Below are 13,830 nucleotides of genomic sequence, written 5' to 3'. Positions count from 1 at the left end.
GAGAGAGAGAGAGAGAGAGAGAGAGAGCAGCCAAAAGAAAAGAAGATACAGGGAAAATATTAAAGCATTTAAAACATGCAACCTATATATTTGGTAAATGTATCCTTGCCTGTGTGTTTATAGGTGTTGGTTGCTTTTGGGTATTTTTGATTTGGGTTTGTGTGTGTAACTGTATAAGTGTGTGTCTGTGTACCTTGACTCCATCGTTGTAACTATCTCCAGTGTTCAGACAGGCCAGACTGCCCACTTGGCTTTGGGCCCCAGGTCGAGGGGGTTTCTTTGGGGGAGCTGCATGCTCTGCAGTAAACAACATATAAAAGTGAAAACTATTTCTCCTTGCAGTTTTACAATCTCATACATACACGTTCTGGAAATTTTTTTTTAAACATTTTTCCACAGCACTTACTCATGTTGTACCCCGGCAACTGATGTGGTAGTTCATATCAGTATCAACATCCGACTATAGATTATTTTCATTATTGATAAATAGTTTAGTCTATAAGAAAGTGACATCATTAAAGTCTGGTTTGGTCTGTCCAAAATTATTTAAAACACAGACCATTTGTGAATCCTCACATTTGAGAGACAGTTTGGCATTTTTGCTTGATTAAACATCTGAAACAATTACTCCATTATCAAAAATGTTTGCTAATTAATTCTCTCTAGATTGACTAACTAGCTATGTGTTTCAGCTTTACATTACAATAAACAATTCAATGGTGAAAACAGAAGGAAAAAAGGTTGTGAGTACACTGACAAAAAAACGTCCTTCAAAGTCCCCCAAACTGTTTTAAGGAGAATTATTTTCTATTTTCTCATTATTTGACTGCTTGCACGGCGGGCATTTTCATACTCCGAGCACACACACACACACACACACACACACAACATATTGAGCTTGACATGCTGTCTGATTCCATATAAACAGAGGTTGGTTTGCTCACTGGGAGGCCAAGAGGCTCCAGAGTTCACAATCAGATCTGTCATATTGTGGCATCAGACTGTAACCTCTACAAGCAGACACTGACACACACAGACTGACACTCTATCTGCTGGCAGCGGGACATATGGCATCTGTATACAGAGGGTTAGTAAGAGCTAAACACAGCTATGTAATGGTATATGTGGGAATGGCATACTTTGGGATGAAGACACAGAAAGAAGAGAGAATAAAACAATAAAGGTTGTGTGTAATTACAGATGGTTACTGTCTATTACCTGGCTTGCCAACGGGCTGGTATATGTGCTGGTTTCCTGTCTGCTCAAACAAACAAAAACAAAACATTGGGTTAGCAAGTATTCAATCACACACATGATCAGAAGCTTCACAGGAAATAAGAACTTCACAGACAAAAATCACCAGCCAGTTCTAAAAAAAAGTCGGAAATCCAATTTAATTTACCTGTCACAAGACACACTTTCCTAATTTGTAACTTGTAAAACACCGCAAGTTCACTGTCGTCTCCGGTCGAGGAGATGTTTCTGTTTTCAGTGGTTTGTGGTCGAGCCCTGTGTTACTAATGTTGACTAAAATATTCTGTCTGGCTAAACAGGGATACAAAAAAACACTTCCTTTGTTAGTGCTACCCTTTCAAAAACCAGATAAAACCCTGCAGCATGTCTTTATGATTTGATGGTTGTGATCATAAAATTATGCCACAAAACTATCTAGTGTTGCCAGACATGTTATATACAGTATGTACTTTGTTGTATTATTAGTCAATCTTTGTTGTTTTGTCCTGTGTGAGAAAACAGTACATATGCCTTTGAAAGCCATCAGAGTGTTGTGGACTGACAACCACCAACACCCAAAAATACTCTACTACCGCATTGCACGCACACGCGCACGCCAGCACACACATCACCACACACACACACACACACACACACACACACACACACACACACACACACACACACACCACACACACACACACAACACACACAAACACACACACACACACACACACACACACACACACACACACACACACACACACACACGATTTTACCACCACAAACCACAGCCATTCATTGGGAGGAGGACAAGCAGAGAGATGAATTACAGAGACAGAAATATATGTCCCATGGCAACTTCAGACTTCTACAACAACTTCTGCTGGCATCAAGAACATAACAGACATCAACGTACAACTTTGCGAGTGCGTTCAGCTCTTGAGATGGGATAAAGTTACACCAAAGCTCGGATCGACAACATAATTTAGTTTCAGGAGAAGAAATTTAATCCCAGAAAGGACTTTGAAAAAGACATTACAGTAAGATTCCAGTTTTAGTCAACAAAAAAATAAAACCATTACAGGAGAGAAAAAGTAATGATGGTACCTTTCAATCCCACCTGTCTTAAAATATATTACAGGTTGTTATGGCATGTACCCCCATTATATTTTGTATAAAATGATGTGGTTAGCTCTCCTATGCCAGAAAGGTCTTCTTTCACAACCACTCATATTGTAACACGGTTTGTTTGTACATAGTCATATGACAAGGGCTGTAGCTAATGCTTATTTTTTTATTAATCTGACAATTAAACCATAGTTTAGATAGTAGATACAGTTAGTGGATAATGCCTGTCGCAATTTTTCTAAACCAAAAGGTGACGCTTCAAGACAAAGAAAGCAGCCCTTCCTCACATTTGAGAAAGCTGAAACTTGGGAACGTTTCACATTATTGCTTGTAAAATGACTTAAACTATTATTTAAAAATAGTTGCTTCTTCCAATTGACTATTCTTTTAATCAACTTTTCAACAAACTGTTGCAGCTCTGAATGTGAGATATTCCCTAGGAGAGACAGATAAATAAAGACGGCGACTTCCTTTTTTTGCAACAGTGCTCTAATAATAACTGCCGATGTTGTGGGAATCCATTGACCCCTTGTTTCTGAACCCACCCCTGACAGGTCACTTCCTGTCCCTGGATCAATTCCCTCGGCAACTAATCAAAACAAACACATGCTTCAGCCAATTGCAGTGAGTCCAACCAGAATGTGGACTTCTGTCAACATTCATCTGCATCAGACATACTCCTCTCTTAAAAACACAAACAGGCCAGACAAACAACTTCCCTTTCTAAGGCGGTGGGAGTGGAAAATGGTCATGGGAGGCGATGTGAAGTACAGTTCATTCAAGAGAAATACATCAACTTCTTCCTGTCAAAATGTATTTCTTTACGCAGCACTGTTATCGTAATGCTGCGTGCATGAATAAAACCAACAAAAAGTGGAATGGATGAAGGCAGAAAACATCTGTAGAAAGAAACTCACCGGTGGCTGGGGTCCACCGTCTTCTCTGTCCAGACTCCCTCTAGAACTTCTAGAGTCTGGTTTCTACACACACACACACACACACACACACACACACACACACACACACACCACACACACACACACACACACACACACACACACACACACACACACACACACACACACTTCAATTGAAGTTGCTTTTGTAGTTCTGTATTCACAGTTATGCAATTGTTTTCCAATGAACAGTAAGTCACATTGCTTTTCTGTTTGGGCTTTTACAAGCAGTATTGAATTTTGATTACTGGGACATTCACTGAGATAAACTGCCTTTCATGGCATGCCATCAGCTCTATATCACATGCTGTCGTAAGACTGGTGCATTATATGGTGAAAACTGTCACTTCAATCAGTAGATTTACTGTTTGAAATGTTTGGATTTAAATAATCATCTTTTACAGGCATTTTACTGTAGAAATGCATGTCAATGGGCACCCTGTAATTAGTAAAGTGAGTTTATATTCTGATCCGATCCGTACAAGGTGAAAGTGACTCCAATTCTCCAAATCTAAGTTCAATCTTAAATCTTGCAATGACTATGTGAATGAGGAAATGAATGAGTGAATCACAGCAGTGAAGCTCACACAAACAATCTTGCATCTAAACACAGCATCCATGCACGAGACTTCAAATAAAAACAGGAACACACTGTACAAAGCTGCAAGATCCAGAAGACCAGGACTTGTATTACTACACACAAACAAAAACTTTTTCCAATGTAAGCACAACTTTTTCCGGATGGACATTTAAACCCCAAATAACACTGCCACTGCAAAAACATCCACAAACAATGCCAAAATAAAAAAACACCTCTACACATACAACGCTCCCACCCATCAATGCCTACCAGTTTTCCAAGACAGGACTTGAAGACCAACATTGCCGCTGAGTTCATCAAAGTTGTCTGATGAACCTTTTGTGTCCCAAGTTGTCTGAGATGTTGTGTCTGTTTTGCTATCTGATTCTGATCTTATTGTATTGCTCTCTACAGCTCCGTCTGCCCCTACGACTGAGTGTTTTCCTGTCTGTCTTTCTACTACTCTGTGCCAGCAGTTTCATCAAGACAAGAATTCAGACTCAACTCCAGCTTCCTGCCTCCAGCACACTTATATCTGACTCTGACGCATGGAGAGAGGGAAGGAGAGGATGAGAAGGGAGGAGGGATGGAGCATGCTGCCAACGAGCCGTCAGCGTGTGAGCATGTCTACACTTCTTTCCCAAACCATTCTGTTTTCTCCTGCCTTTCTACCCCCTCTCTCTTGCCCTTCCCTGAAGTGACAGGGTTAGAAAAACCAGCCAACCTCCAACACGCACACTCATAAATATACGCCACCCCGACTTTTCAGTAATCTTGTGTGTTGTCAGTTAGTGGTTGTGGGTCAAAGACAGACTGTTGACTGGGCTGTCAGATTGTGTAAGCCTCTCATTAGCCTGGAATTCACACAGGCCACACCTGCCTAAAAACTCTCTCTCTCTCACAAACACACGCGCGCACACACGCACACGCGCGCACACACACACACACACACACACACACACACACACACACACACACACACACACACACACACACACACACACACACACACACACACACACAAAAATTCTTGAGAAAAAACCCCAGACAGCTCTTTCAATCAGTGTTCACAGAAATATAAATCCTACATGAAACGTTCCTCCTTCTCTCCCTGTCTTTATGTCAGAGGATCGCTCCATCAGAAACATTTTTTTATTTTTATTTTTTCACAAAAGCTTAATCACACAGCAACAACCACTGCATTACATGTATCTTTGTGTGTGAGTTTAACAAGAATAGTAAGTCGCTTATAATTAATTTACTGTTGAATAACTCACAACCGTGATCACGAAAGGCTTGTATCATGTGGACGCGCCGACAGTTTTGTTTTCATTACTTAGAATTCCTCATGGGGGCGACAGAAACTACGCACTATAGCTTTAAGTTACTATGGCTCCAAGAAATGTAATGCTCCAATTTAGAAGAAATGTGAAGCTGATAAAAGCAGAGAGCAAACATCTAAGGTCACAAGACTTTGGTGCTGTTTATATCAATCATATCATATATTAAAATCAAATCCAAACAATCAAAAAAATAAAAAATAAAACCCCAGGAGGGAGATAACTAATATTTATTTTATAACTTGCAAATAACGTGGTTCTTAGCGCATCCCAGAAAACTTTCTTTCAGTTTTAGGGGTAAGGTGTCAATATGTTGCTATACTACACTTTAACAAGCTTGAACCCAGGTTAGGAATATTAAGTGTTTTCCTAAGACATAATGCAGCATTGGACGAACATCAGTATTGCTGAAATTGTAATTCTGATCCAAACTGTGAGTGATTTAAGATCTAGTTAGCTCACGCATCAAATTCAGGAGTCTTTCATTTACATGAATTAAATGTATTTATATGGGTTTGTCCTTGAGGATGATGTATTTCAGAGAGTCTGTTCACAAATTTACAAAAACAAAACAATCATGCATCATGGAACTAAAATAAAAACACTTCAACACAACTGACATATCAAAGATGGAAATTAAGCAAGAAAGCTTTGCATTGCAGGTAACAATAACATGCACTACAAAATCACACAAAAAAGGGGCTTAGGGGTCTTAAAAATATAGTTAGTTCTCTGTAATCTACATTTTTTTTAAATTAAATGTCCCTGGTTATGTACATATGTACGTACACTACTGTTACTAATTATGTTTAGGATGAAACTGATCTTACATTTCATTTGAAGTATCATTAAAAATCCAAATTCTCTTATATTTTACTTGCTGAAATGTAGTCAGCAAATCTTAGTTTACTTGCAACTGAAATACAAAATAAGACTTGTAGTGTGTATTTTCACAGTAGCAATATCATGTTGTTAACAGAGCACAGTGTATCAAATAAATCTCAAGTAAAATGTACCGTTATGTCCTTAGTACATGCATATTAACTGTGTCTATGAGTGCAATTTCCAATGAGCGTGCTGTGTGTGTTACCAGCAGCCTTTCCTCCTGCTCCAGCCACCTCTGGTCCTCCTCCATCTGCTGTTGTTGTATCATCAGCTGTTCCTCCATTAACAGGCACTGCTGGTCTACACACTGCTGCATGTCTACTGCCCTGTCCTACACACACACGTAAACAAACACATACACAAATGCATGCATGCAACAAAAGACGAGCATAGCAGCAGACATGCACACCAACACAGGGACACACACGCACAGAGTCACAGATGATGAAGAGAGACACACACACACACACACACACACACACACACACACACACACACACACACACACACACACACACACACACACACACACACACACACACACACACACACACACACACACACACACACACACACACACACACACACACACACACACACACACACACACACACACACACACACGACTGATGTGAGGTTGAACTTAGAAGATGGACACTTAACTACATGTGATGTTGTCTAGATAATAATGTAAATTTGTGGACTGGAATGGTTAGGAAGGTGGTACTTTCATTCACATTACTTCCTCACAGGGTGATTAGTAAATTGCCAACAAATGCAAATCTCGCAGGTGGGCAGATTTAGTAATCTAGATTTAGATTAATACCCCAAACCAACAAAATGTATTTCCAGAAAGTAAATAGGACCTCAATAATATTTTACCACTCAGAGTTGGACTTACTTATTCAAGATTTTGACACTATGAACTCTTGAAAACTACATATAAATTTTTGAAGACTTTAATTATTATTTTGAACGACTGCAACTCAGTGTGAATGGACACAGGCATAACAATTTGCATAATTCTGTGTGTTTTCATTCTGTCATGAAACACCTGTGTGTCTACATGTGTGAGTGTAAAACTGGTCTCCTACCTCCATTGCAGAGCCCCATAGTGCCATGTCGTGCCCATGTGGATGGGGGAGGTGCTGTGCGTGCGAGTGTGTGTGGACGTGGTGGCGGGGGTGTGTGTGTGCGTGGTGTGTGTCCAGCATTGCAGCCGGTGGGGGGTACAGGGCGCTGGGCACTGAGGGGAGGGTGTGAGGGCCTGGGTACCCTGCCATCTGATCCAGGGAGGGAGGACAGAGAGAGAGACACGCTGTTAGTCTGTTATAAGTTGTCTTTTGATTACATCTTTACCTTTTTATCAATTTTATTTCACTCAAAAGGATCTTTCCTTTTAATTTGTGCTTCCATATTATACCCTTTATTTCCCAATTAACTGTTTAAATTCTTTATTTAAAACACTTTATGTTATCTTTGTGAAATTCAGTTAGGTCAACACTCTCCATCCTATGAAATGTGCTTTACAAATACAGTTTTCTTGTCTTACTGCAACCCCAAACTGCTGCAACAGCAGGAAAAGAGAAGTCAGCTAAGTCTGTGTACCTGGTAGTGTCCAGGATGTTGGGGACTGGGATAAAAACCTTCACTCGAGCGAGGACTGGGATAGCCGGGTCTACTAGGCTACAGACAGAGAGAGAAAGAGATAGCAGGAAGAGATGAATAGAGGTTGAGTAATAGCAAGACAGAGGGGACAAAAAATTAAAATACAGTTACAATGTTTGTTCATCTTTTTTTTCCCAAACTAAAGAGTTAGAAGACGGGACACCAGGTCATTCAGACAATCAACACACAAACCCCTCAGAGCTGTTTGTGTGGCTGGGTTAGCTGTCAATCAAAACAGGGAACACCCACTGGGCTGCAAGTCCAACAAGCTGTTAGTTGAACTGGCACAAACCACTGATCCTATAATCAAAACATTGACCAGATTAAACTATGGGATATTCCTGGACTATTGATCACTGGTTACATGTGATGCAGGTGTGTACATAGAGTATTATGGCTGCACGTTCACCAAAGACCTCTCTTTCAAGCATTTGTTTTTTCTTATTTGGAAAGGATGTATGGCTGTTGAAAAGGTTGAAAAAAGAAAGTGTGTAATATATATTTAGGCTTTTTAATCCGAGCTTTTGCGGACTGCTGCTGCCTAAAGGAAAAGAATTGAGTAGAGGAGAGTGAGTCTGCTACTAGTCTCTATTTTTTTTGTTTCTTTTGCTGGGAACTAGTAGCTAAAAACAGAAGTGCTTGGTGAACCCACAGCCTGGTTTCGTCTCTTGGTTTCTGGTGATTTGTTGTGATGAAGCTGTTGAAAGTTGATGAACAGTTTCCCGTCTTAGAATGACTGGAGACATTTGTCCTTATGATTTAAACCTCTCTAACACAGAGCTCATTTCTAGCACAACAATGTTGTAACCTCTACCTTCCACAGTCTCTCATAGTAGCTTTCTCTGGACCACACCTCCGACAGCAAGACAGACACAAAGACACAGGGAGGGAAACAGACAGCAAAAAAAGACAGGGAAGGAGGGAGACAAGGAAAGAGAAAAGGAAAAAACGTAGGAAGGGAGGGAGGAAGGACAAAGAGAAGCATACAAGACAAAGAAACTGAGGACGAGACAAAACAGGAGCTTTAAAAACATACAGCATGTTGTGAACATGCTGAAACATGTAATGAGGACACAGGGTTCCTTAACAAGAATAAAATTATATCTTGGATGTTTAAATCTGCCCCACACATATTCACAGCCCAGTGGTAGCCAATCCATGTGGAGGGAGGTTTCTTGGGGAATACCAAGTTTAAAAAAGGAAAGATAAACACAAGGCTAAAAGACAGACAGACAGACAGACAGACATGAAGGGAGGTGAGGTTACTGGGACAGGGTAGTTACACCAGGATAAGACATATATTGGTTACTATCTGGAGACTTTTGGATGAATATGTGAATGTAAGAATGAACGACAAATAAATGAATAAATAAATAGATAGGCCCAGTCAATGTCATCCAACTGCAGTACTGTAGTGCCAGAAGTCCCAGCTCTCAGCACCAGTTTACACCAACAGACATGTCAATGAGCTCCATCCACTGGCAAAGAAAAGAAGTACAGCTGTTATACCCGTTTCTCCTTGTAATACTGGTATTGTTTGTGACAATTTTGAAAAATGGAGCTTGACAAACAAAATGTCAATACAACTTATCAATTTATCATCTTTGATATCCATTTTTTTTTCATTTTCTTTAGCATTTCAGCAGATTGTGCTCTTTAAAAATGCAACAATTTTAGGGCAGTACATTTGAGAAACATTGAGTGTGAGCACATACCTCAGTTACTAACGTGTAACCATGGCATAACTACATGAAGAATTTTAGGTATGCTGAGGGGCAATGTGTAATTAAGCTTTTCTTTTTACTCCATGTATCACTCTGGGGCACAATTAATTTTGACTCCCACACAGACTCATCTACCACCACACACAGTGTAGTAAGAACAGACTTAACAGGAATTCATTCTGACTGTTGTAAAGATTTAACCTGTGACCTGTTGTCCAGCTAAGAGCCAAACAGAAGACTGACTGAATGTCCTATATAGCCGTTTCTGGCTCCCGTTTTCTTCAGAGATTTCTCACTGGTATCTCTGATTTTAAGAGTATTTTTATTTTTTACATGAAAGCCTGCATTTTTAAGCAAACAACTCATGTTTTAAACACTTTACCAGCACTGAAAGTCATAATTCTTAGCAGAAGCCTCCATGTACAGTATGAGGTAGGGTAATATTACAGCTCAGTGGTAGTAGGACTAAATGATCAACAGGGTCACCAACCAAGACAAGCTCATTTGTAGAACTACTGGCCAGCACCCAACAGCTATAGGTCAAGGTGAGAGAGGGCCAGCTCTGTGTAAACAGGCTTAAGTAGAAGCAGACCTTTTAGCTTGCTCTGTATGTATTTATAGTAGTCTCAATCCTAGGCTTCATACATTCTTACAAGGCTCAGTAGTTCATGGAATAAAAACATGTGGCGGAATTCAGTACAGGATGCAGAGCCATAGCATTATATTGAATTATACTGTAGGTTACAGTTGAAGCTCTTCCCTCTTGAACATGGCTGGGACCCATATGGGAGTAGAGAAGTTGTTGCATTACCTAACAGCATTAGTTCTGGACTTTGGGTTCCACCTATAGTGTAAAAATGTTTTTAAGATCACATATTTTCTCATTTCACCTTATTTTAATTCCAGTGTCATTTAAAAGCAGAGATTACTTTTTTTGTTAATTCTGTAAATATTTGCTTTTTCTGGCTATTTCATGATATACTGTATAATGTTTCTACAGTAAGTCCCACAGGTGTTAGATGGGTCTGGCTGTTAGCCAATGTATTTCAGATTATAACTGGCAACTAGAAGAGGCTAGAAATAGGAGGCAATTATCCTAGGACACATCAACACAATACCTGATGCAAGCACTTATACCTGTAAACTACATTCAATCAGGACAGAGGACATTCAACAGCATGTCCAACATAAATAACGCATGCCAAGCATAAACATGCTCCTTTACAGTCACTGGTGTTGACAAGAATCGTATAAAAAAAAAATCACTGCACTCAGTTAAAATTAATGATGCAAAGACTAGATTTAGTTTGTGAATCCATTTATCAAAATAAGTTGCAACATTTTTTTTTTTTTTAGGTTTCGCCGACATTAGGCTTATTTAACTTTGTTTTCATTCTGAAGTTCAACTCTCTTCTCCTTTTTAAATCATAAATATTTAATATATAAATATGATAAATTATCATTGGCTGATAAAAATCTAAAATTATTTACAGCTTAAAAATGTCTTCTATTAAAAGTAACTGTATGTAGCCATTAAGTTATTGAATGGCATATTTTTTTCTTATCACAATGTATTCATTAGCATCAAGAGATAAAAAAAACCATTTAATGTTTTTTGTGCAAGCCTGGCTGATCTTATCTGGAATTACAAATCTTCAAATCTGAAGTTTCCTTTTAAATCCACCTTGACATTTATCAAAGGGACTACAATCCTAAACATTGCAACTTTTATTTTGACAAAAACACACAAGTTTGTTTTAGTTATTAAAAAACAACAGCTTTAGTGCAGTTTAACAGTACACCACCTGCCTTCAAGGGTCTGGACATGTGACTTTCGGAGCAGGGGATGGGAAAAGGTGTATTGGTAGTTACAGGGAGGCATGGCATTCGACTGGGTGGATGGTGGTGAGTGGAGGACAGAGTGCAGGCACAGAGTACTGGGAGAGGTTTCTCTGTGAGGGGGGCAGGAGAGACCAGCGGGGGCCTCCCACATGACAGCACAGCAGGGTTTTGATGCTGGGGGTCAGAGTTAGGTTGTTGTGAGGTACTGGGATTAGTTTGGAAACCAGGATGAAAGCTGCGCAACAAAAGGGTTTTAAGATAAGACTTTGACTTGGGCTGGATGTTTTGGAGGGTGTGGGAGCAAATTGATGACATACTGCAGGGCAGAGAGTTAAGGTTAGGACTAGACTGGGAAAGTAGTGGGGAGAGCCCGGGATGGGAGTGTGAGTTGTGTGACTTTGGCTGGGATGAACAGAACAGGTGGCCATTAGTAGGGGGATTTGACTTGTGAGGGCAGCTGCCATTGGACAGGCTCTCTGACCGGGTGTAAGGTGGAGAGTGGAAGCTAGCATGAGACTGTAGGGATAAGATGGCTTTGGATTCAGGATTAAACTTAGGGTTGTGCTGAGAGAAAGACTGACTATAGAAAGTGGTGTTTTCAAGACGAGGAGATTGAGGCTGAGGATTTGGAGAAGAGGAAAAGTGATGAGGAAATCGCAGAGATGATGAGTAGAGTGGAGGAGTGGGTAGGTGAGAAGAGGTGAAAGGAGACGAAGGATGGGGGTCTCTGAGGCAGAGGGAAAGCTGTGAGGCAAAACCCTGGTTTTGATGGCAATGGTGGTAAGGCGAAGGAGCAGACAGACAATCCAGACTGAAGGTGGGCTGCAGGGAGGGACGACGGCTGGGCTGCAGACAGAAGGACAAAGGTAGAGGACGGACAAATGGAAATAGAAAAAGGTATCATAGGCGATAGAGATGCGTTGTGGACAGGTGAGATGAACAGGGATGAGCTGAAGCACAGACAAAAATATGCACGATTGTAACCAAAGCCATACAGTGACTGTGCCTCTGAAGACCTAAATAAGACTTTTACAATTTAAATGAATTGTGTTGTACAAGAAATAAAACCAATGCAGCATTCACGAATACCTGCAACCAAATTCAGATTAGGTATAGGACAACTGCATCACGAAAGGTTTAAAAAAACAAATCTTATGAACTACTGTTCAAGACATATGGCTTTAGTTGTAACCAAAAGAAGCAGTTAACAGATGCTAACAGCAGGGGCATGGAGGAGGGGGGGCTATAAGTGAGTGTGAAGCAGCCAGCAGCTGGGGCAACAAGCTGAGAGGTGGGATGGTACTAGTGGAGGTGGAAGTGAGGGTTACGTGCTTACAAAAATAACCATTTTCGTTTAACTTGAAAATCCAACATTATAACATTGTAGATATAACAGAAAACACAGAATTGCATAATATGCGACCTTTAATATCAACATTAACCTGCCCACTGCAGGAAAGCTGCTTTTCAGAAAATAAAAATAATCAAATTATTACATCCTTGACTCCAGAGCTTAAAGCCATACACATTGTTGGTCTTGAACTTTATTAGAGGTGCAACGATTAATCAATGAATGGCTTAGTTGTCAACTATTAAATTAATCGTCAACTATTTTGATAATCAATTAATTGGTTTGAGTCATTTTTTATTAGAAAAAAGATTCCTCTGATCCCGGCTTAATTGTGAATATTTTGTAGTTTCTTCTCTCTTCTGTGACTGAGTTTTGGACAAAACAAGACATTTGAGGACGTCATCTAAGCTTTGGGAAACACTGATCCACATATTTCACCATGTTTTGACATTTTTATAGATCAAATAATAATATAATCAATTAATCAAGAAAATAATTAACAGATTAATCGACTATGAAAATAATCGTTAGTTGCAGCCCTAATTATCACAGTGAGAAAGCCCCACTCAACAACTGACTTCAGCATTAATTTATCTTCGACAGGATCCTGCAGAAAGAAGCCTTGTGCTTTCAAAGAGTCAAACCTTAGAAGGAATATTAAATCAAACCAGTTACTAGAATCATTCCAATGCCTTAATATTAACGGTCGCCACTGAGAATCATGTGTGATGCAGCAAAGTAGACGACAGAAAATACTGTACATCACTAACTCCACAGGAAGTTATATCATAGAGGCTAACTAAAGAGTGCATGGGACTTGCAATGGCCAGTGTTAACAGCACAAACACAGCAGATACTCTTTATTGCTACACCTGTTACACTTAAACAAACAGAACAAACACATCACATGTGGTGTAGTAGTGCCTTACTTTTGGTGGTGCTTCATCAGTTCCTCCAGAGTCCCAAGAAACAGTGACCTGTCTCCTCATCTCCATCCTGCTCCTCTCTTTCTGCTGGAGCTTCTCCTCCTCTAATATAGTGCTGGGAACGAGGAAAAAAATCAATACTTTAACTTCACATTCTAATATACACACAGACACACACAGACACACACACACAC

At 39.9% G+C, this 13,830-nt stretch overlaps 1 protein-coding gene across 1 annotated transcript in view; it reads right to left on the bottom strand.

The window, feature by feature from the left end:
- LOC116691433 (focal adhesion kinase 1-like) overlaps positions 1 to 13,830 on the bottom strand; it is a 53,604-nt gene that overhangs the window by 6,007 nt on the left and 33,767 nt on the right. Inside the window, 8 exon segments of the mRNA XM_032519048.1 lie at positions 194 to 297; positions 1,219 to 1,258; positions 3,282 to 3,344; positions 6,331 to 6,456; positions 7,220 to 7,408; positions 7,734 to 7,811; positions 11,327 to 12,205; positions 13,640 to 13,751. Of these exon segments, the coding sequence (XP_032374939.1) occupies positions 194 to 297; positions 1,219 to 1,258; positions 3,282 to 3,344; positions 6,331 to 6,456; positions 7,220 to 7,408; positions 7,734 to 7,811; positions 11,327 to 12,205; positions 13,640 to 13,751 (1,591 nt within the window).

The sequence above is a fragment of the Etheostoma spectabile genome, chromosome 6 (genome assembly GCF_008692095.1).
Source record: "Etheostoma spectabile isolate EspeVRDwgs_2016 chromosome 6, UIUC_Espe_1.0, whole genome shotgun sequence".
NCBI classification, from domain to species: Eukaryota; Metazoa; Chordata; class Actinopteri; order Perciformes; family Percidae; genus Etheostoma; species Etheostoma spectabile.
This window is presented reverse-complemented; position numbering and strand designations above follow the sequence as displayed.